Here is a 25,838-nt window from a genome sequence, read left to right as displayed (position 1 = left end):
ACACACACACACACACACACACACACACACACACACTGAATGTTAGTATAGAGATAGGTGGACATGTAGACTGTATACATATATATTTTTTTTTTAAATAGGAAGCTTTACCTATTGCTATGGTTATCAAAGACTATCACCCATTAAGTCATGGGGAATTGAATTTGCAGGTAAGGATAAAACAAAGTATTTGTTTTAACATTGTAAGTTTTTAATGTCAAAATATTAATTTTTGTTCTTTAAGTTTAAAGGACTGTATTTATAATTTAGTTGACACTTATATGTTTCATTTATATAATATTTATATTACAATAAATACATTAACATAATTTATTTTAGAATTTTAACAGAAGCTGATGTTGCACACGTATGTATATATTAATGTGTGCTTTTGTTACTAGATTCATGTGTTATAGCTTTATAATCTGCTAGATACAATTACGTACACACACACACACAAAAGCATATAAATTATTTAAATTAGCAGCATATGACAAAGTATCTTAAAGCAGGTGTAACTTTAATACTTACTGTTATTGCAGCTTAAAAATGAAAGTAATTATGTAGATACTTTTGTTTTACATTTAATCATCTATTTTTTTGTTCTTTCATGAACAAACATATCATCAAGCTGCAAGGCCTTATAACTATGATTTATGTTTATCCATCCATTCTATTTTATATGTTGTAATATTGGTTATTCCCATACCCTACATATTATATGGTTTGACAGTTTGTATAATCATATATAAATGTATATAGTAATACATTCACACGTGTGTTGGTGGTATTTGTAGATATTTTTGATTGTATGAAAGGATAGGAAATGGTAGAGACTCCCATTTAATGTTACCGTGGTTAAAATGGTATGATGAATTCTCTTTTCAATACTTTATGTACATGTAAACTAGTTTTCAGTGGATTTTTGTAAAGCATGAACAACAGTCAGTAAGTGGTGGCTTGGATTTGTCTCTGACACTTGAAGAGGTTGTGCATCTGAGAAGCACTTGATGTCTACAATTTATTAACTATTTTGAATTAAAATGCACCCTCAGTGGGGATATCTCTCTTGACAAGATTAGTTCTGTTTGTAGATAACACTATTGAAAGTATTTACAAGATTTTAGCCACACAGTAAAAAAAAAAAATCATAACACTAAGATGAAAGGAAATATTTTTATTGTTTTTAAAAAAACACAAACATTTCACAATTAAGTTTCTAACCGAAAATGTGATTTAAATAATAACTGCATTAGAATTTAGAGCAAGTAAACATAAAACATAGTGGGTAACAGTCGTGCTTTACTACTTCAGAAGTTAAGCAAACCATACAAACTCATCTTCAATCTGAAACACTCTTTAAGTATTCCTAGGAGAAAAAAAAACTTCTGTGACTTCAGTTTCAGACCTGCAGTTTTGCTGCAATTGTTGAAATTCTGTGCCTAAACTTTAAATTGCGGCCTGAAGTGTGTTACCAAATTTAAGTGTTGTTGATGTAGATAAAACATCACTTATTATGAAAGGTAATATGGGTTCCATCAGCTGCTCAAAATAGGTGTGTATTACAAAAACCTGATACAGCCTTTAAAAAGTGCCAAAAGCAGTCTTAGCTCTTCTTTCATCATGTAGCTTAATCTATCAGAGGCTGAAAGCAGTATCAGAATCCTTCCAACACATAAAGGTGTATGGCATCAACATGTGTTATTACTATATTTAACTGAGTGAAGTCTACACAGAACCACGGTGTATTTAATTTTTCAAATACTTTTACTAGTTTTGATAGTGAGACACAAACTTTGGAAGTTTAATGATTTTAGCCTTCAGCATTTTATTTATCTTATTGGTGGCTGTATCATTGGTTCCCCAAAAAATCCTGCATAACAATTGCTTTCTGACATACATCTCCAGAGTCTATTTAGTGCAAGGTGATATTTGTCTTTCCCAGTGTGTAATCTGTTACGAGAAACACTGTCAGTACTTTCATTTTTATTGCACTTGTTTGAACTTCAATTGTGCATAGTGCTTGACCAGAAACCTTAGATCTATTACCTATTTTATATTTGTCCATGAGGGTGGTGCAGATAAAGAGAAATCTAATAACACTGATAGGTTTAGTAATTCACACACAATGTTAATGATAATTTCATCCAGTATCTGCTCTGATTTGTATCAAAGATGCAAATTACAACTGAAATGTGACTTGTTTTTTTTTTAAAGAAAACTGGGTATGTGTCAGACATAACTTTAACTACAACAACCCGAAATTTGTTCACCTCTCATATATTAGGTGAAATTGTATTATCATAATCTGTATACACTTGTGTGTTTCACCACTCTTATGCATATTTTGGTCAACATTATCTCAGTTTGCCATAGTTAATGTGTTAGCTTCTATACAGGCACAAGGAAAGCTCTCCCCTCTGCTGCAAGCCCTGCCAAATCTTGGAAGTACCTCTTGGGTGATATTTCAGAAGAAACACAATAAAGAGAGAATAATAACCTGGAGTAATCAAAAATATAAATAAACTACACTTTTGTACTGAGAAAAATCCTGATTTACTGCACCAAATTTGTTTATGTTGAAGTTGTGGTAGTGGCAAAACAAAGGAAAAGACACAGTATAAAGGTGAAATAAGAAAACCTTAAATAACTGAAAGTATGTACATGAAAAGCTATATTGTATACCTGGTAGAATTATTACATTATCTAGTTTTGAAATGGAATAAAGTGTATTTTAGTAAAATAAACAATACTTGTAACTCATCACAAGAATGTGTTTGTTTACTCTAGATAGGTGACCTTGTAACTTTAATCAAAGAAGAAAAGGACTGGTTCTATGGAAAATGTGGAGAAGATAAAGGAAAGGTTCCTAAGAGCCATGTTGAAGTTATTAATCCTTTACCATCTCAAGAGGTATTAATTCTTCAATAATAAAGTTTGAAAAAACTGTATTTATAAAAGTTATCACTGTAGTACCTGATGCTTATGTATAAGGCTAATATTTACATGTATTTATTTTCTTGATCAGTATTTATATTAACATTGTTATTTTTAATAGTGTAACGATGTTCATTTAACTTGAAAATCAAATTGTTATTATCTGGAAATTAAAAACTGTAAATGGTAATACGGATATTATTTAATAATATTTTTTCAATATAACTGTAAAACATTACAAGAAAGTATCAAACAAATAAGGAATATAAATGATAAATCTTTATATTTAGTGTTAAGTAAGATTTTGTTTTTATCTGAGAAACCTTTTTAGTTAATGTCCATACACATATGTATAAAAATTTTGACATAATTGTTTTGGATTATATATGCATTTCCAAACTGTTGATGCAGTATTAAACTTTTAATGAAATTAATGTCATTTTTATTAAAAATTAAAAAGTACTGAAACAAAAATAACATTAGCAGTTTTTTTGTTGTTTTTTTATCTTTGCACAATATAAAGTAAAAACCTTTGAGTTGTAGCCAAAAGTTCTAGTAACACATTTCTATTGTTAGGACTAGTGTCTACTGCATTACTGAAATCTCATCTGTAGCTAAAAATACATACTTATCTTTCATTGTACAAAATAACCTAAGTTTTTGTGCTTTTGACTTTCAACATTATCTAATTTTGCAACAGATATATTCCTGAAGTATTAGTACCATTTAAAAATACTTTAATATAACGGTTAATGAAACTTAACATTTTCAGTTGGCTTTCTCACAAGAATAGGAATAATACTTTTATTATTTCAATTGCATAAATTATAATTTGTCTTTGAATAATTTACCAGTTAGTTAATGACTTAAGCAATGTGTAGTTTTCCACAATGTTTTATTAGATTTAAGTGCTTTTGCATAATGATAGTACAGTCATACAGTGAATTTCAAAGCCCCATAAAAGCATATACTGATTCTATAGCAGTCACTGTTTTACATGTAGCAGAGAAGTTTTATTAGAAAACCAGATTCAGAAATGTTACTCTCTACCATCACAGAAAAAACAGCTAATACCACTTTATGCATAATATTGTATACTGTGCCAGTTTAAGATATGAAAACTGTATTAGACATACCTTTATTTTCAAAATTTATTCAACATTTAAAGTTTTATCTTTTCTTACCTTTATTTTCTTGATTTCAAGAAAGAATATAAAGTTAGAGCTACTGATATGAGATGCAATCCTTTGTTTTATTACTTTGATATCTTCTTTTAACCAAATTATGAGATTTTGGAACATCTTCAGTAGTTTGTTGTATGTTTTGTTTGATAGGAATATTCTCTTTTATCATAAACCTAGTGTTTGGATTTCAGCAGGAGCTAATAATTAACATGAACTTAATCAGTATGAAAAGGACTAAGGCCTAAGTACCATGTGATTAAGAAAAACAACAACTAGGAATTATAGCAGTATTTTCCATAAATTTAGTTTCGTGAATCTTCATGAATACAGCTTCTCATATCCTGGTTCTGAAACCTCCCAGAACTCAAACTCTCCTCAATAGGATGTTTTATTATACTTAAGTGATGACTGAAGTTAGTCCAGTTATGAGCAATCTTACAATTATTGTACATTAAGTTGTTGTATCTATTCTGTACTGTCCATCTTGAACTAAAAACTCGCATTTTTCTGTTTCTTTAACTCTTCTGAGTCTAAATTGTCCTTGGATAATTTTGACCAACTCTTTCTCTAACTTTCTTTAACTTCTGGTTGTTTTGTCCCTGAAAATGATCATGTAACAACCATATTTTTTTCACTGCTTTGATGACACGGATATGTGATATTTGTTCTTGTATTTCAATTATCTGGCAAGCTTGGGAATTTTAGTTTTATCCTGTTTTTACACACTTTTACCCCAAAACTGCTCATCTTCCTCTTTTGCTGTATAACCTTCTTAGCTTTCTTCATTACCATTTCCTTCTGAGGCTGTATATCTCAACAGTTTTACAGAGGAAGGTCATGAGGCTGTATATCTCAACAGTTTTACAGAGGAAGGTCATGAGGCTGTATATCTCAACAGTTTTACAGAGGAAGGTCATGAGGCTGTATATCTCAACAGAGGAAGGTCATGAGGCTGTATATCTCAACAGTTTTACAGAGGAAGGTCATGAGGCTGTATATCTCAACAGAGGAAGGTCATGAGGCTGTATATCTCAACAGTTTTACAGAGGAAGGTCATGAGGCTGTATATCTCAACAGTTTTACAGAGGAAGGTCATGAGGCTGTATATCTCAACAGTTTTACAGAGGAAGGTCATGAGGCTGTATATCTCAACAGTTTTACAGAGGCTAAACTCGTTATTCATGCTGCTCTATTTTCTTCCTCAGCAGTTGCTAACTTTATGTGCTTTCTTTGTTTCTGTGATTTGATTCTTTGGCATGCCTTATTTTTACATTCAAAACTCAATTGAAGTACCTTAATACCAATCAGCTTGATATCCAAACATTGTTAATAAATCAAAATGTTAATACTGTGTATTTTTCAGTTTCTTACTTTTTAAAGGAAGTATTTAAATAAACCCTCAATCTGCTCTCCTGCGAGAATCATAAAATTTGTTTGCTACATCTTGCCCATTCTCTTTTTTTTTCCCCCTATCACCCCCTTTCTAATGCTCTGAATTATTATGTATAACACATCATAGTATAGATATTTCTAAGGCAGTGTCTGAGTTTTATAACCTTCAGATTTTTTGGTTTATGGGGACATAAATTACAAAGTCTTGACCCTCTTGCAATGTCTACCTGTTACATCCTTTCTTTTACAAGTTACAAGTAATTCTGTCTGTAATGGTTTATTATTACACCACAGGGATAAAATATTTTAATTTACTGAATGGTGTTTAGTGCTATATTATTTCCCAGCACAGAATTTGTTATTTTGTCTACAAATTGAATGTTTCTATCACCAAGCACAAATTAAGTAGTTAATTAGTTAAAAACCCAGTTAAATTGTGATATATATATATATATATATATATAGATCGTTGTTTGCTTTATGTGTTCTTATATGCATCTTCAAATAAAACTTTTTGGGGTTCACAGAATTTTAATGTTTACTAAAAGCTTTCCTAATTTTGTGAAGATATAGTAATTACTTTCAAAGTTGTAATGAGTATAAATCATGGTTTCATTGTGTTTACAATGTTCAGGTAAAATACATGGGCCCATGGCTCCTTTTTATTGTCCTCAGTCCTGGCTTCTGCTCTTTCCACTCTTCCTTCTCCATCTTGGACATACCTTTTTCCATTAGTCTTGGATATCCATCATTCACCATGATGCTTTGTGCCTTCATATTCATGAGTGGCTTTTGTCTCTGGTTCCTTGCAAGAAAGACAGTAACTTTGTACACAGTATCCAGTTTTTTGTGTGATTTTGTTAGGCACCCATCCTTGCAAGTGATCACTGTAAGTGAATGGTTTCCTGATGCCAGTTCACACTCCATTCCCTTTCACCAGTCAACTGATTCATCTCACTTCCCTCTTTACTTGGCTTTTCAGAGATTGCCTATCCATATCTGTGATGATGATTACAGAACATCTTTGTCAACAACCTCTTATCTTTTCCAAAGTCATTTTTCCTTTGTTTTCGAATTCTTTTGAACCTTTCCAAGTCTTCTTAATCAGTTATCTTTCTTTTGTGAGCTGGCACATACATATTGTTTCCATGTTATAACAGATTTACTGTTGCACATTTAGTTTAGTGCTTATGCTTGTTTCTGTATAGTTTTGTTTTTTACATGTTATGTATATCCTTAACTGTGTGTTGTGCAAGTCCCACCTGTTCTTGAAATTTTTGAGTGCAAGAGTCAACAATGTACTAGGTGTGTATGCAGTACTAGTGATTGACAGTATTATTGCCAAATGGACTTTTGTGTATGTTCTAGAGTCTCGTGTGAATCATACAAAAAGCAGCTAATAAGACAGAAGAAAATTATTATTGGTCAGCTATAGGCTTCAAAAGCTGTAACTGTGATTAATGCCTTTCTATTAATTGAAAATCTACAGAATTGGACCAGGAACATTTACAGATTTTGAACATTACAAACCATTTACCTTCAGTGAATTAGCTTTAGATGTTGATATTTCTATGACTACATTAAATATCTTCACCAGGAGAAGTCAGTTTGTAAGGGTGTGAGGACAAACAAACACCAAGCAAGCTAGTTCAAGCGAGGTATGACACTGTCAACTCAGAATTAATTTATTCATTGTGGGTCTGGATCATTGATAAAATATTCAGTTTCAGACCAGATGTGATGCTCAGTATTGTCTTTAAGTTTGTAAAAGTCTTTTAAGTAAACCATCATTTTTAATAACTATTTGTAATAACCATTACTATAAATTGTATTGTTGTTTTTTGTATTTTATAAAATAGCACACCTGAATGTAGCTTTATACTAAGTTTAATACAACATTACTATTTTAATACACCTATAGGAGTAATTAATAATATGGTATATAATTTATTTCAATCTTTATATTAACATACCTTTTGCTGATGTGTGATTTGATACAAGAAGAGTAATATTGTAATACCCACAATTTTATAGATAACAAATCTTGGTTCACTTATGTTTCTTCTTAGGATCTTCTTCCATTCTTTTCATAGATCCAGTACATTATTTTTAGTTAGATGGACTTCCCACATATCCTTATCTCTATCATGTTTCATGTCTTCCTCTAACTATTTTTCTCTTCTTGTATTCCATTGCTCTTGCACTGTACCTCCTTTTTACCTTTTTATTACCTGTCCAAACCATCTATCTTTTTTTATTTTTTCTGTGAACTTACAGATTCTAATTTGTTTCTTTGGTTCACTGAACCTCTTTAAATTATGTTGGCTGTGAAATATGGTCATTAAAAATGCATTGTAATACATTGTGTAATTCTTAAGTTATGATTTTACAGTGTAGAATATCTGTACATAAATCTTTTAATTTATTTTTTACATTGGTTTTTTTCATCATCAGACAGGAGAAGCATTTGGAAGTTCTTAGCTAGGTGTTTTATAGATGTTTAGTCATAATACAAACATCTGTTTTGACTACAGATTTTTTCAAAAATAATGTATTTAGAGAAGACCTAAACATTAGTATATTACTAAGATGATGGTACTGTAATAGTTGTTTTGAAAATAACTATAGGATCTTGATACAATTTGGTTTCAGAATCCTTTAATATATAAATAGACACATACACTACATGGCCAAATTATGTGGACACCTGACCATCACACTCATGTGCTTATTGAACATGTCATTCCAAAACCATGAGCATTAATATGGAGTTGGTCCACTCCTTTGCTGCTGTAACAACCTCCACTCTTCTGGGAAGGCTTTTCACTAGATTTTGGAACATGGCTGCAGGGATTCGCTCCTATTCAGCCACAAGAGCATTAGTGAGTTCGGACAAGAAGGTCTGACTTGCATTTGGCATTCCAATTCATCCTAAAGGTGTTCGATGGGGTTGAGATCAGGGCTCTGTGCAGGTTAGTCATGTTCTTCCATGCCAATCTTGGCAAACCATGTCTTTATGGACCTTGCTTTGTGCACAGGGGCATTGTTGTACTGAAACAAAAAAGGGCCTTTCCCAAAGTGTTGCCACAAAGTTGGAAGCACACAATTCTCTAGAGTGTCATTGTATGATGTAGCATTAAGATTTCCCTTCACTGGAGCTAAAGAGCCTAGCCCAAACCATGAAGAACAGCCCCAGGCCATTATTCTACCTCCACAGAATTTAACAGTTGGCACTACCTGCATTCAGGCAGGTAGCATTCTTCAGGCATCCACCAAACCCAGATTCATCCATCAGACTGACAGATAGTGAAGTGTGATTCATCACTCCAGAGAATGGATTTCCACTGCTCCATAGTTCAATGGAGGTGTGTTCTACATCACTCCAGTCGATGCTTGGCATTGTACATGGTGATTTTAGGCTTGTGTGCAGCTGCTCAGCCATGGAAACCCATTTCATGAAGCTCCTGATGAACAGTTCTTATGCTGACATTGCTTACAGATGCAGTTTGGAACTCAGCAGTGAGCGTGGCCTACTCTTTCATGGCTGTGCTGTTGTTGCTCCTAGACGTTTCCACTTCACAATAACAACACTTACAGTTGACTGGATCAACTCTAGCAGGACAGAAATTTGATGAACTGACTTATTAGAAAGGTGGCATTCTATGACAGTGCCATGTTGAAAGTCACTGAACTCTTTAGGATGACCCATTCTACTGCCAGTGTTTATCTATGGAGATTGAATGGTTGTATGCTTGATTTTATTCACCTGTTAGCAATGGGTGTAGCTGAAATAGCCAAACCTACTAATTAGAAGGGGTGTCCAAATACTTTTGGCCATGTAGTGTATGTTAGAATGCTTGTTAGTTTTTATGAAATTGTTAATTCATCATACTTAAAGATTTATATTTTTTCTTTCTTAAGTCTAATAGTGTAACTTCTTCAAACAAAGAGAAAAAGTGTTTGGCTATGTACAATTTTGAAGCTGAAAATCCTGATGAACTATCATTTAAAGAAGGAGATATAATTACACTTTGTGGAATTGTAAATGCAGATTGGTGGATGGGTTCACTAAACAATCAGAGGGGCATTTTTCCATCATCATTTGTAGAGATGAAAGAGGATGAAATTATCAGTAGTGAAGAATCTCAAGAAAAGAAAGGTATAACTAGTAATATGTAGTTGTGCTTTAAATAAAAAATGATATAAAACCTATGTTGTTAAGGCATAAACAGTTGTCATGAAATACTGTGGTATATTTAGGTGAACTGAATACACGTTTGAGCTATCAGATAGTTTCACTAAGTAACAGAATATCTGTTCAAGATACTGGTTATAAGGTGTAACTAAAACTACTTTAACTATGTCAGCAAAAAATGAAATAACAAGACTAGATAAAGATAAACGCAGGCATAGTATATGTATCTTCAGATCACCTGCAATGGACAACTGGTTGAAATGGATTTTTCTCAGATTTATTTGCTCAAGATCAATCTCTAGAATAGACTGACTAGTTAAGTTTTAGACTACCCAAATGTCAGGTTCATTAGTTTCCAAGAAAAAAACTCCCATCTACCTAGAGCAACATAAGCTGCCGACACAATTGATCATTTTTGTTGGTGGGGCCATAACCTCCAGATATAACTTGAATAGCGTGTTGAAGAACATTGTTGTCAGTATTATTACACATCAGTGTATTAAACAAGGTTCTTCATTGGTAATAACATGTGTTACGTACTATATGAACAACAAACAACAGTTTTCTAATTACGCTATGTGAAACCCACATTTATTCAAAAGAAAATATGTTTAGAAGAAATATTGTAACACTAAAAGAAGTTAGGAATACTTGATATATTTATGTATGATAATATCACAAAATATTGATATACAGAAGTAAAATACAGTATTAATATTAATCTGTTGTCATTTGAACAAGAATTCTGAGGAATCTTTGCACAATACAACAGTTTATTGGCTCGAGTGGGTTGCAGTTTACAGAGTTTTAGTTAAACCAAATTCTTCTGCCATACATCTTATTATAATGGACATAACATATATGTCAGTATTAATGTATGTAACCAAAACCTCTTCTTCATTTATTAAATGGCACCACAAACAGAAGTCCATACAAAATGACATAGTTGATTATTCAAGATTCAGACAATTAGAAAAATAACTACTGTATGTGCAACAACCACTTCTTTGCAATAAAACAATGAGGGTTTGATTATATCTTTATTTAGGTAATTTTTAAATGTAGTACTAAGAAATTAGAGTTCTTAAATAACTATAACTTCAACAAAGGGTACCACTTTCAATATGTAAAAACATAGTTTATATAAATAAAATTTATGAAAATTGTAAGCTCTGTATATTGAATCATGTGCAGTACTCTAAAGAAAAGAAATCCTTTTTTAAATGTTTTTTTCCAGTGAGGTATGAATATTACAATTAGCAATTACTAGTACAAACAGCCACTTGTAGGGCAGCATTTTCAATAGTAAAGATAGTGTTACGTAGTATATAATAATGTACCATGAAATCTTTAAGTAGCAAAGGTAATGAAATGATACAACAACACTGATAAGTTCATGTATATTACAGCTATTATAAATGTATTTACTAAAGTTCTAGGTCTTCAGTAGTGCTCTGTAATATACCAGATTTTTAGGTTTTATCTGAAGAAATAAAAACTTTGAATGGGATTCAAAGCTGTGATTTTATGCACTATACTGATCATTGGACTAAAGTATTTGCTTGAGTTTTCTTTAGGAAAAAATAAAAACATTCAAACTTTATGAGTTGGGGTACAACTTTTAAAATGTTTAGTTGTTGTAAATTTTCTCTTTTAAAACCCTTTCTTAAAGAAATTAAGAATGAAATTTTAAAGAATTATTGACATGAATGTTGTATTTTTTTCAAAAAATTGACGATTTCCAGTTCCAAAAGTGTGCTCATATTTTTTTAAGGTCAATCCAATCTTAGAAACTGTAACTTTGCTCTGAGATCCTTGTTATTCAAGATTTTCTGCTCATTGTGATCACTATGAAAAGTAGTTGTGCAGTTGCTATATATACATTCATTATTAATTAGAAAAAATTGAACAAAATGCTACAAATGTTAAGCCTTACTAAAAATTATATATTCTACAGTTCACATTTCAGATTTTTATAAACAAGTCATACTTTGAGGTAGTTTTATGAATTTACTTGTACTTGAGCACTTTCATTAATGTAATGATTTGTTTCTTTAAAGAAAATATTATATACTGAAAAGTAGGAAAATCTTAGTTAAATCAAACATTTTTTTATCTTACACATAATTGAAATGTGATATCAGAACATTTTTATTTTCATGGTTTTTCTTCAGTGTAATAAAGCGTGTTTAGGTGACTGTGTAGACTTTCCAGTAGATTTGTTAAGACAATCATTTTTTTTTTACTCTGAAAAGTATCACTAATTAAGGTCATTGTTGTAAACAGCTGGTTATTCTCAATTATAAAAAGACACAGTTAAAATGTTCTTTATTTTATAATTACACTGTGAAAATCCTGTTAAGTAGATATGTTTATATTATTGATGAATATTAAAATTAAATATGTGATTAATGATTTATTTTCCTCTCTTTCTTTGTTATAAACAGCATCAACAGTCTGTATAGTGGTTGCATTATATGACTTTCCTGGAGAACAGAAAGATGATCTAGTTTTTAAAGTGAGTATTTATTTTGCAGCTACCTGTACTAATTCCAATAATTTGTTAGTGAGAGGATATTTTTGTTTCTGGAGCAGTTTGTGCAACCACACCAATAGCAGGATCAGTAATTAGTAATTCTTAGAACTGATGAGTGAAAATGAAAAAAAGAATATGTAATAATATGTTAACTGTACCAAATCTGCCATATTCAGTGCTAAAAAGTCTTTTTAAAAAGCTCATGAGCTTATAGCCACTACTTCAGTTCTTGATAACTCTTTCCCTTTCCCTGTGCATATCACATTTTTAACAGAGTTACATTAAAAACTTAAACTAATTTATTAGCAATGTATACAAATAAACATGACATCAAAATGTAGATAATAAACCAAATCTTAATATGATTTATGTTTTATATTCTTAATTTTATAAGAAAATATTTTAAAAATCCTCAATCTCCCCTAGTATGAGAATTGCGACATTTGTTCACTATGTCTCCTCTCTTCTCTAGTGTATTTACCAACCCTCTGAAAAATATGGAATTTAAATTACATTACTCACTATAATACAGATATTATTCAGGTAAAGTAAAATTATTATAGCCTTCTATCTTATTTGTATATAGAACCATAAACTAGAAAGTTGGACCTACTTGCCACATCCTCTCTTTTAGAAATTGTTAGTAGTTTTCTCTGACACTTAATACTGTATTATCTATAACCAACAGAGTTTTAATGTATCAAATCATGTATATATTTCACTGCTTTTTTTACAGAGAATTTTCTATTTTGCTTCCAGTTCAAACTATATTCCCACAGAAAACACACTGATGATCTCAGTTGACTTTTTAACAGCTTTTATTGCATAGTTTAAAATCCAGAAAACTTATAATAGTTATGGGACATAATTTTTTTCACATGTTGTTATTCTAATTTCTCAGGTGTATTATTTAATTAAGTATTTAATGGAGTTGTTCCATTGGTATAAAAAGTATGTTCAAGTTTTATCAGAAGTGAAGAGCAAAGAATGACCTGGGTAGGTATGTAATATATTTCTTGTTTTTCTGCATATACTTTATTTATTATTATAAACGTAACTAAAATGTAAAAATTAGAAACTCGTTACATTAGATTGGGTAAGGGTAATCTGTATAAATAAAAATATACAAAACTGAAAATTCAGGTCAGGCCGAGAACCAATTTTTCAAAGTAATTTTATTTAAAAACTGAGAAATTCCCTCACTCTACACTTTTATAAAGTCAAATATTACACTTGAAAAATACACAATCTGTTCTACCAATATCAGCATGAATTTTAAAAACCATTTAAACCCTAATAAGTGAGACATCTTTAAGGTGTCCCCATTCTAAACACTATTTACATGAAATATGTACATACACAATAAAATCAAAACCAAGGTTCCTTGTTTCTCTTATTAAGTTCACGTTTTCAAGTTCCACACTCAAGGCTTAGAAAGGACTTCTGGAGACTGTAGGTGGAAAATAATCAAAGGAGTTGAACTGTCTTCTCCCTTATCTGTCTTTTGTTTCCTCACAGTTTGGTTCAACAAAGGGAATATCACTGACATCAAGAGGATTTTGAAAGGTTTTGTTGCTAATCACACCAGAAGGTGTGCTAATTGCCCTCTTCAAAACTGAAGAAATAACACTTTTCTTTGGAGTATGATGGTTTGGAGTTTGAGAGTGTTCTTCAATTCTGCTCCTATTCCTTACTTCACACTAATGCACACTAATTTCTTGTAGTTTTGTTTGAGCTGCCTCAACATCCATTCTGTCTAACAAAACAACTGGAAAACTAGCCAGCTTTACTCTGTTTAGTGCATTTTCTTATTTACCACATGGATTTGGAGAATCGTTTTCATCACATGTGTTTCTTGATCTTTTTGCTCTTGATAACCGTCTTTGGGAAGAAACTAGCTTTGCTGCTTCCACATTGAGTTTCTGTTACAATTTGAAGTCATTCCAGAAAAAAAAAAAGATAATTTAGATTTATGTCCTAATTGTTTATATTGCTTACAAGGAGAATAAAATTGATCAATCGTGTTTAAAGTTGTAATATAGAAAATAACAGATAAAACTTTGCTGAAAATAAAGTTTGGTATTTAGATTGGACATTTTAGGGACTATGCCAATGAAATTTAATAATTTGAAATGAAGAAAAGTATATTTAATCTGAACGTAAAAATCACTTTCCACTTGGAGCACTCAACACTCTGACTCCATGTAATTATGGACAAGGTTTTAGCAAATAAACTCAATTACAAATTCTGATTTTTTTGTTTACTAAAGACTTTTCATGTAAAGTTTTGTGATGATACAGTATGGACTTCCAGAGTTATGGTGTGTGACCACCATGGTTACGTGGTGGTTACAAGGTCATAACAAGTTCATTGGGATAAGGTTAAATGGATAAGACATAATTTCGCATATATTGCTGTTCTTATTTTTCATCTGGTTATTAGTCTGTCAGCAACAAATGAGTGAGTAGTATTTCTTAAGTACCATGAGATCTTCTCATTTATTTATACATTATGGAAATATATTGACATTTTAGCTAACTTTTTAGAAAATCTGGTTTAAGTCAAATGTAAAGTTATCCCTAGGTGTTAACTCCTGTAGCAAGACTCAGGCAAGGGTGTTATCTACCAGTTAGTTGTGCTGTAGTAAAAGTAACTCAAAGTGTGTGATCATTTAGTGACTAGCTATTATATGAGATTCATCCAGATTCTTAAAAAGCAAATTGTGACTCATCAGCTATAGAGAGAGTGAATGTGATTTATGAAAGTAATTTTTGCATTTGCAAATGGACTGCATACAAATGCAGAAGAGACCTGTTGTACATTTGAAATGTTAAGCACCAAGCATTTGCTCTTTGTTACAGTTCACTGCTAGTTGTGTGGTATAGTTTTCTTAACTTTTAAATTTAACTTTACTTACATTAACGTTTAAGTTTTAGTAAAAAATGTTCTTCTCCAACTAGCTTGTAATTCTGTTCACTTTCAATTAAATCATTTGTTTTAGTTTTATTTCAGTATTAAATGTCATTATATTTAACTTGAATTTTCAATGGCTTGATTATTTTATAGATTGTGTATTAACGGCATTTATTTTTTCTTGCTTTGTTTGTGAATAAAATTTTATTTTTGATTGTATATTACGTATGAATCCATCATCCTTTATTTAAACTCAGGAAAAATCTTTACACAGGCTTTTAAATAACTATAATTTAGACACACCCACTAATTATAAATAAAAGCAGTCCTTGTTGTTGAATAGCACCACTGATATCCTGTAAGCATTGCATTGCCATTTGCATCAACCTCAAATCTTAAGGTTTGAGATGGTTGTTTTTATTTTATACTTTGGTGAATTCTGGTGAGTGTTTTTAGTGTATGTGTACATGTTTCACTTTTTACTTTTCCTTAACAAACCTGTCACCAAACCAGCATGCCTTAGTAGTGCTCCAACATCCCTGATATAATAACCCTGATCTCAGTAGTAGTTGTTATTTGGTTCCAGCAGCTGTGCAAGTTAATTCTTTTTAATATATGTACACGTGTTTGTGTCTTTCTGATTAACTTTTCTTTTTACTGTACTAAATATTGTATATTTAAAAATGGATGGAATGGGTAGAGAAGGCACTAATAGAGGAGAAAACCCATTGCAGTTGTTTTTAAATATATAATTTTCTCTACAAGTGGGTTTTCTCATCATCGTGGATTGTACTAAATATCCCTGTGACTGCACTCTGGGTCACTGAACAGTGTGAAAAATGTTTGATGTAAACATTACCTAAGGTTAACTAAATCTGATTCAAGAACCACATATATCATATAATAAGCTATCTATATCTGACACATCACCTCTGGTAAAGAGGGTGTTTGCCCACTTATTTCCTTTTCAGTATAAGGTAAACCAACTGCTTGGTTCATGCTGGGGCAATACCATTTAAACAATAAAGGATGGTAGTTCATCAATCCATAATGTGTATGTTTGCATTCTACAGCAGATAACCTGACAATGTACATTGCTACCAAGGTAAAAAATAAGCACTAAACAATAAATTAATTTTAGAATTTTAATATGATGGGTAGTAATATGAACATGACTAGAAAAATAATTTTGGAGTGCCATTATACAACTCAAAATTGGATAGTATAAATTGTTATTACACTTTTCTTGCTAGGCCCTTGTTATTGTGAGGATCAGTTTTCCCGGTTCTAAGGTCTAGAATACTGCACATTCTTACCTCAGTGAAACTTTCCTTGAATGTGATCTAATTGTTACAGTAATGGTAGCTTCACCTTCCTTCAATATTTGTTTTCATTTCATCCTAATTTTTAAATAACATCCCATATTTCGTTGTTAGTCTGGTAGGAATAAATCAGTGAGTCCTGTTCCTTGAAAGTGTGTGTGAGGCAACTGTCATATGCAGTAATTTGGTATAATTTATTTACACATTAAAAACAACATGTTATCTTGTGGTAGTAAAACCTATTTTAAAAAAAAGGAAATCAGTAAAATATCTTAAGTGAGGTAAGAGTAACTCTTACTAAAAGTAGCCCTTTATTAGATGTGGAGATCTGTTGTCCAGTTATTTAAGCAAGATTTCAGAATATCTTAGGGGGTTGACCTACCACAATAACCAACCTACAACCCAATGTATCCAATGTTATTGATGTTGTCATTTGTCCTCATACAGATGAAAAAAGATTAAAAACACCAACTTAAAGATGCTGTCTAAGAGCTGGTTGTCATGGGCATTCTGAATCATTTGTGAAGGCCTTCTGCATTTAACAGCTATCAGTGCTTAGTGTCCACACACACACATGCACACTCAATCACTCCTTAGTAGTGTTGGGAGGTTTAACTCAAATAACAAATGTTTTGGTAACTGAGCTCTTCCTGATACCAAACAAAAGTATCACTATTATGCACCACATAACACTTACTTAAGACACGCCACAATCTTTTCAAGTTGTATGTGAACAAGAACCTTGTGTTCAGGCAGACTCAAATTGTAGTTTTACCATGGCTATCATACACTACATATCACTTACCCAAGACATGCCACAGTCTCTTCAAGTTGTGTGTGAACAAGAACCTTGTGTTCTGGCAGACTTGAATTGTGGTTTTACCATGGCGACATGTCACTAAAAGTTTAGAGGAAGCTTATTATTTAACAAGCCAATAAAAGAGACTAGTCAGTAGCAGATTTTAACTTTACGTCTAACAAAGTTCCCTTACTACAGCTGACAGGTAAAATATACTTTACTGCCATCTTAGAATAGGCTCATTAAATAACAGTTTTAGGTTATTAGGTTGCCCCTGGGACTTAATTGTGTACACTGATGACCTGTGACATTTTCATAGCAAGGTATAATCCAGTATGGATGTGGTGAATTATGACATCAAAAACAATGTTATTCAAAGTGAAGTTACAGTATATCAATTGGTAACATGGTGTAGATACCACTAGACATTGTTATTGATTTTTTCCATTAACCTGAAGCAAGAAAAAAACCCAACAACAACTATGATATACCCTCCATTGGCATCAAATAGGAATTTCCAGTGATACTACATCCAGAAACATTATAAAATGACTCAGAATAGCTTAGGTTTCTGCTAACTTGTAGGTTGCAAGAGTGATGTGGGTGTGTAGTCATCTGGATAAATATTGATCCTTTCAGGACAGGAAGATATTATTACCATCCACTTGACTAGGGAAGGATGTTCATACAACAAGAAATTCATAGCTCTGTGCATTCCTCATAAAACTGATAAGATTGTACAAGTATCTTGAACACAAAGAATAACATTATTTTAATTATGTCTTTCTTATAAAAATGTCATTTATCTGAGATATTTATTTGCACTCAAGTTGTGAATAGTTCAAGTGTGAGGTGATTTTCATTGTAAGTATAAAAATAACTAGTGAATCCCAGATGGAGTCTGTTTCTCTATTATCACAACTTGATTAAAGCTGGATATTTAACTTTTAAAATACAAGTTTGTAGTTGATAAAGGCACTATCAGGTTTTTTCTTGATCTTTTTATGCATTAGTTACATGTAAGGCACCATTCAATTCAGTAAAATGAACATTGTTCTTGCACCTAGTGATGGATTTAGAGTAAACAAACAATTTTGATCTGTTACTGTAGATATAATTATTACATGTATTTTTTGGGTGCAGTACTAACATTTTAGGTTTAGATTTTCTGCAGAAGTTATCTGTTAGTATGAATGTTGTAACAAATGAACTTTAGCTTTGAAGTGATACTATAAAATGCTAGCCAAAACATTCACAGAAACAATACAAGTGATTATAGAAAATGACAAGTCCCTCTAATGTACAAGTGGTTTGTTGTGGAATTATTAAACATGGTCTTAGTCTGCACCAGTAGCTGACTGGGAGAGGCAACACTTGAAACACATTTCTCTATTGGAAAGCCAGCTACTTTCACTCAGCTTGTGGTACCTCCAAGTGTCAGATATATTCTGGTGCTCGTTGTGGTGGCAAGGACCACGATGCCAATGAGTGTGATATGGACCCACATTGTGTCAACTGCAATGGTTCTCACCTTTCCTACTTTCGTTCTTGCCCAAAATGGTTCGAGGAAAAAGAGGTGAAGCATTTGAAAACGACTCATAACATTAGTTATCCTGAGGCTCAGAAATTGCTATCTGCCACTTTATCTCAGACATATGCTGCTGCATTTCATTCCACAACTACAGTGAGAGTGCAAACAGATCTCTCTGTGCCTCCAAGAGAATCGTTTTCAAAACAAATGAAAAGCCTTTTGGCCTTCATGGTTAAAAAGGTTGATGAATCAACTTCTACACCCATCTCTGTTCCTACCTTTGGTTTCAAATACAGGGATTTCTTCTGATACATCTTTTTCTCCCACCCCAAGATGCAAAACAATCATTCGTTTGTGTCCTCAGTCACTGGAATCCTCTTCCAACAACAATGACCTGCCCAATCGCCTCGGGGCAGGATCCATGGAGGTCATAGATCCCCTCTGAATAAGAACAGTGAGGAAAAAAGACATGATTGTAAACAGAAGTATTCTCCAGCCACTTCACCTACTCATCATTAAAAATGACCACCTTGATACAAGGGAACTGTCGAGGTTTACGTTCTAACCTGGATGACATCAAAACACTGATTGCTTTGTACCATTCTGTATGTCTTTCCTTACAAGAAACATTTCTGAAACCTGCCGATACAGTCACCTTTCGGCAGTTTTATCTGTACAAAAATGACAGGCTGTGTGATGGACAAGTACACGGAGGGGTGGCACTGTTGGTTGATCAGCATGTGCCCACCCTGTCTTTGTCACTCAACACACCCTTGGAGGCTGTAGCCATCCATGTTTCCTTGGGTCATACCATCGCTGTTTGTTCTCTCTACCTGTCACCTGGAGAGACATATGATCAACCAGAACTTGATGCTCTCATTGAACAGTTGCCGTTTCCCTGGGGGTCTTTAATGGACATCATCCTCTCTGGGGAAGTGCTGTTATTGATAGGAGGGGTCGCTCTGTAGAGTGTATGCTCTCTGATCACAATCTTTCTCTTTTCAATACTGGTTCTTCCACTTATTTTCACACACCTAGTCATTCCTTTACTGCTATTTATCTCTCAGTTTGCTCCCCTTCATTATTCTTTCATTTTTCATGGAGGGTTGACAATAATCCACTAGGCAGTGCTCATTTTTCTGTACTTTTGAGAGAGACTGGCCATGATCTGTGCCACCCTACCCACGTGCCCCGGTGGAATTTGGATCAGGCAGACTGGTCCACTTTCACTGTTCTCGCAAAACTTGAACCTGCCATCGTGAGTCATCCATCAACAGACGACTGTGTGGCAGCGGTAACTGACTGTATTATACAAGTAGCTGCTCAGTGTATTCCTAAAACCTCAACACATTTTCCATTATATCCTTGTCCATGGTGGAATCCTGCCTGCCACATGGCATGGAATGCTCAAACACAGGCATGGGATACTTTCCATAGATATCTCACCGTTTTGAACCTCATCCCTTTCCAATTGGCCTGTGCACATGCTTGGTGGGTAAGAAGTCAAAGCTAAAAGGAATCTTGGATTAAGTTCACAACTAGCATATCTTCTTCCACCTGTTCCAAGGTCATATGGGACAGGATTCGAAAGGTCAGTGGGCACTACAATTCTGTTCCCCTCTCGATCTTGCTCTCTGATGGCCAAGAGGTAGCTGATGTCTGGAGAATTGCCAATATTCTAGGTGAAAGCTTTTGCCGGGCATTTGGCACTTCTGCTTGTTCCTCCACCTTCTTGGCCATCAAGACTCAGTCAGAGTGTTCACCTTTTTCCTTTCAAACTGACTGTCTCTTTGACTATAATCGTCCCTTTACACTGGTGGAACTGAATATGGCCCTTTATCTGTCTGGCAGTACATCTGTTGAACCTGATGATGTACACTATGACATACTGTGCTAACTCTCTCCTGCTTCTCTTGATATTCTTCTAATTGTTTTTAACCGGATCTGGCAGGAGAATGTTTTTCCTGATGCCTGGCACCAGGCTATTATCTTACCTTTCTCTAAGCCTGGGAAAGATCCCAGTATTTCTTCAAACTACCATCCAATTGTTTTGATGAGCTGTCTCTGTAAGACCTTAGAGAGGATGGTTAATGCTTGTCTTGTTTTGTTCCTTGAATCAAACAACCTTCTCTCGCCCACCCAGTGTGGGTTCCAACGACAGCACTCCACCATGGACCACCTAATTTGATTTGAATCATCAATCAGAGAAGCCTTGCTCAAACGACAACATCTTGTATCAATATTCTTTGACATTGAGAAGGCTTATGACACAACATGAAGGTATGGCATTTTGCGAGATTTCCATATATTTGGGTTACGTGGCCATTTACCCATGTTTATTAAAAAATTTTTAATGGACAGGAGATTCCAAGTTCTTGTGGGTTAGACGTTTTCCCGTTCTTTTGTACAGGAACCTGGGGTCCTTCAGGGCTGTGTTTTGAGTGTCACACTTTTCAGTATAAAGATAAATGCCATCACTGAACAACTCCCTCTCACTCTTGCAAACAGGCTCTATGTCGATGACTTTCACATCTTGTGAATTGGGTCTCTCCTTGGATAACACTGCAGAATCTACTGGTCAGCCCATCCCACCATGGTTTATTACAGTCCCCAAATGTGACCTTTTTTTAAGTCATCTGAGATACTCCCGATTGGAAGTACCATCTTTTATTTACTGAACATCTCTCAAACAAATTTTCCATTCCAATTTATATGGATGGTTCCAAATCAGGAATTCTGTGGGCTCTGCCATGGTTTTTTGCAGTTCTGTGGTTGTGCACAGAATCCCCTCTACAGCTTCTGTGTTTACTGCTGAACTCTATGCCATATCTCTTGCCCTGGATCATATTTAAGCTAAGCAGTACTCCAACTGCACTATTTATACTGACTCGCTTAGTTCTCTACCTGGAATCGCTTCACGTTGGCTCACACCCTGTTCTCGCTGATATTCAAAACCGACTGGCTCATTTCTCATTAACATCTACTTCTATCCAGTTTTTCTGGATACCAGGCCACATTGGTATTCGCAGGAATGAGCTTGCAGACACGGCAGCTAAATTTATTTGCTCTGGCACTGTCACCACTGTGATAGTCCGTATATGGACTATGGTCCTGTATTCAAGGCTCGACTCCATTCCAGCTGGCAGTCCACTTGGAGTGAGCAACGCGACAAGCTTTTCCAAATAAAACCCTTTGGCCATCTAACTTCCGTAAGATTCGGAAGGAGGAAGTTGTTCTAACTCTACTATGCATTGGTCACAGTTTTTTAACTCATCGTTTTCTTTTATCTGGAACTGATGCACCAATGTGTAGTTTGTGTAACACTCAGATCACTGTAAGCATTGAGCAGGAGGATTCGACGGTTGTTCGGCAAGAAAACAACCGATTGTTGAATCAGATTAAGGCTCTTACAGATGCAGAATGCAGCTCAAGAATGATAAGATGGCCTCTATGTGAGAAAGTATTTAAAAACCGTAAATGTTTTCAAAGGCCACGCCTCTTTCCACACTACGAAACAGCTCGGTTAAGTTTTGATGAGAAGAACCAAATATGGGATGTAGAAAAGTGGAAGAAGGTTTTGTTCTCTGATGAGAAAAAAATTTAACCTGGATGGTCCAGATGCCTTCCAATGTTACTGGCATGATAAGGATATGCCACTGGAGAAATTTTCTACACTACACAGTGGAGAAGATTCCATCATGATCTGGGTGCTTTCTCCTTCCATGGAATAATGGAGCTTCAGATTATACAGGGGCATCAAACAGCAGCTGGCTACACTGGCATGTTGGAGAGAGCATCCTTATTGACTGAAGGCCCTCGCTTGTGTGGAAATGACTGGATCTTTCAGCAGGACAACACTGCAATCCACAATGCCTGCTGGACAAAGGATTTTTTCTCATGGCGAATAATGTGATTCTTTTGCAGCATCCAGTGTTTTTGCTCGAACTGAACCCCATTGAAAATGTTTGGCAGTGGATGGCAAGGGAAGTCTGTAGAAATGGACATCAATTTTAAACAGTGCATGATTTTCGTGAAGTCATCTTCACCACTTGGAATAACATTCCAGCCAGTCTTCTGCAAACGCTTATATCGATCATGCCAAAGCAAATGTTTGCAGTTATTCACAATGAAGGCCATGCAACTTACTACTGAGACCTCTTGTTGGGCATTTCCTACCCTGTTTAGGACTTCTTTTTGGTATGATCTTAAACTTTTGACCAGCTAGTATTTAAGCCAATTTCATAGTGTTTACATTTTCCCTGTTAAATGCTAAAAAAGTTTATTTTTATTTTCATCTTTTGACGCTCTACACAAATAAGTGGTTGAGTCTAACAATGCAAAATGCATATTTTTTTCTTTATGTTCATTGGCCTTAAGATTTTGGCCAGCAATGTATATATATACATTGCATGAGTGTAAGATATAAGGTGGCTGAACTCATAAATATTTTTTACTGCTTTCATAGAAAATATTGACAAAAATCTCTACCTTGAGCATTATATGGGAGATATTGGAGTTAAGGCATTAACCTGAGTTATGTAATTAGTAGTTAGGAGAGAATGAGAGAATAAAAATTATAAGTTATTAATAATTATTGAATTGTTGATCATACTTCTTTACACACGAAAATTCTGGAGGGTCTTTCGAAAAGAAGTTTGGAAAGTCATTTATTGAAATATTATATCAAAGTAAAACCGATATGGATTCACTAAATAGAAATTTTGAAGTATTTTAATTTTTTCAGTGACATGTTTGAATGATGGTTTATTTGTATTTTTAAAAAAGCTTTTTATAACATTACATATGGAAGATTTGTTGAGAAAACCACACTGCTAAGATCTGTAAAAAGACTAATATGATAAGGTTGTATTCTGAGAGAGAGTAAAATGGTATTAATAAAGCTGTAATAAATTAGACTTTTGTTATCATTGGAATGCTTTTCCTTATTTACATTAATAATACTGATATGGGATAATTAGTAAGGTTTAGTTATTGCTGATAACTCCTAGCTGTACTGTGAATGTTGAGATAGTATATAATGACTTAATCAATTTGTACCTTTAATAAATGTTTGATGAAAGATCTTACCCTTCTGTCTTTGAAACAGTTTTGTTGTTAATAATAAAGCTAATTGACCTTTAGGATGTTTTTATAGACATACTGATTACAAGTCAAAAGAGAATTATTATCTATATACATATCGCTAATTAGGCCTTACTTCAATTATTTTGCACATTTTTGGTCTCCTTATCTAAGAAAAGACATTGACTTGTTAGAAGAGGTTCAAATGTGAATTATTGAGATAATTTCAAATATTTTTCTAACATTATTTATTAATAATAAAGCTAATTGACATTTAGAGCAGTGTTTCCCAACCTTTTTGTGCCCCACACCCATAAAAAATTTTAATATATTCTTGCACCCCTCACAGTAATTATTTGTTTAAGAATAAAGGTGAAGGTGGCCAAAACAAATGTTATCTCGCACCCTCAAGGGGTCCAAGCATCCCTGGTTGGGAACCACTGCTTTAGGGTGTTTTGTGTAGACATGTTATCTATTAATCAAAAGAGAATTATTATGTTCATTTTTGGGCTCCTTATATAATAAAGGACATTGGCTTGTTGGAAGGGGTTCAGTTGTGGGTTACTAGGATAATTTCAAAGTTTCTTCTAACAGGAATGAGCTGTAATTGTTACTAATGGAGGCCAACACTTTGCAAGGGTATTTGGGTTCAAATTTTTTACTTATCAGTGGTTGTGCAAAAGCAGTCTAGCAGATCCATGTGGTTTCTTATTGATCATATTATAAAGAAATGTGTTAGTGTTCTTTTTTCCACAAATTTGTTGACAATAGTTTAAAATCTTAAATTGCTTTTAATAAAATATATGAGTATTGAAGACAACTTGTAAACCTTTAGTCTTTTTAGCTTTAATACTTCTTTCTCATTTGACCATTCCCACGATATACATATTTCTTTTGGCCTGGCATGGCCAAGTGTGTTAAGGCGTGCGACTCATAATCTGAGATTTGCGGATTCGCATCCCCGTCGCGCCAAACGTGCTCGCCCTTTCAGCCGTGGGGGCATTATAATATGATGATCAATCTCACTATTTGTTGGTAAAAGAGTAGCCCAAGAGTTGGCGGTGGGTGGTGATGACTAGCTGCCTTTCCTCTCGCCTTACATTGCTAAATTAGGGACGGCTAGAACAGATAGCCCTCAAGAAGCTTTGTGCAAAATTCCAAAAATAAACAAACAAACATATTTCTTTGTTTAACTAATATGTTCTTCCTTTGTTTTGATGGTGTCATTCCATTTCAAAAACATTATCTGCTGTTTTTCTTATATTTTCACAATATAAAATTTATTGGCATTCAAGTCACCATTATGATTAACTAACTAGTTTTAATGTTTTGTCCTCGCTAACATGTAGAAATATTTATTAAAAAATCTCTTAGAGTGATGTCTGTGATATCAGTTATAGGTTGCTTGTTTGTATTGTTGATAAACCTGTTTATGAAAACCTTTCTTTGATATATTGCTTGGTAATTTAGAATAGTAGTTCTATCTCTTAATAAGAATTAATTTCTTTAACTTTTGATTGTTAAAATACCATTAAATAACTGAACAGTTTCTTGCCTTATTAAACTTAAATATACTTGATTAAGTTTTGGTAGAAATTAAAAATTTCATGTACATTATCATACAATGAATAGACAGTTATTACTGCAACAAATTTTCAATCATAAAATGATCTTGTACCACTTTCTTATGTGACAGGTAAACTCTTGAATTTTCATCATGTCTACTTGAATTTCTACAACAAAATTGCTTTTACCAGAAACATTCTTCTCACTTCCTTTAGTATATACAAACACCCCTCATTTTATTAGTGACCCTCCTCATTGATTCTTCATTTGTGTGTGGTTGTTTTTTTACTACCCCACTGTTTGTGGCTGCCCGTGATATTTGTTGTGAGATGGAGACATATATTTGGTCCAGGGGCATCTTTCCAGGAGGTTCTGCAGCA

General features: G+C 33.6%; 1 protein-coding gene across 4 annotated transcripts in view; it reads left to right on the top strand.

Moving 5' to 3' along the window:
* LOC143244318 (uncharacterized) overlaps positions 1 to 25,838 on the top strand; it is a 134,312-nt gene that overhangs the window by 92,509 nt on the left and 15,965 nt on the right. For all 4 annotated transcript variants that reach the window (XM_076488759.1, XM_076488760.1, XM_076488758.1 and 1 more), the window contains exons 8-11: positions 102 to 170; positions 2,791 to 2,913; positions 9,435 to 9,672; positions 12,156 to 12,226. In XM_076488759.1, the coding sequence (XP_076344874.1) occupies positions 102 to 170; positions 2,791 to 2,913; positions 9,435 to 9,672; positions 12,156 to 12,226 (501 nt within the window). The remainder of the gene's footprint in view (positions 1 to 101; positions 171 to 2,790; positions 2,914 to 9,434; positions 9,673 to 12,155; positions 12,227 to 25,838) is intronic.

The sequence above is a fragment of the Tachypleus tridentatus genome, chromosome 2 (assembly GCF_004210375.1).
Source record: "Tachypleus tridentatus isolate NWPU-2018 chromosome 2, ASM421037v1, whole genome shotgun sequence".
NCBI lineage: Eukaryota > Metazoa > Arthropoda > Merostomata > Xiphosura > Limulidae > Tachypleus > Tachypleus tridentatus.
This window is presented reverse-complemented; position numbering and strand designations above follow the sequence as displayed.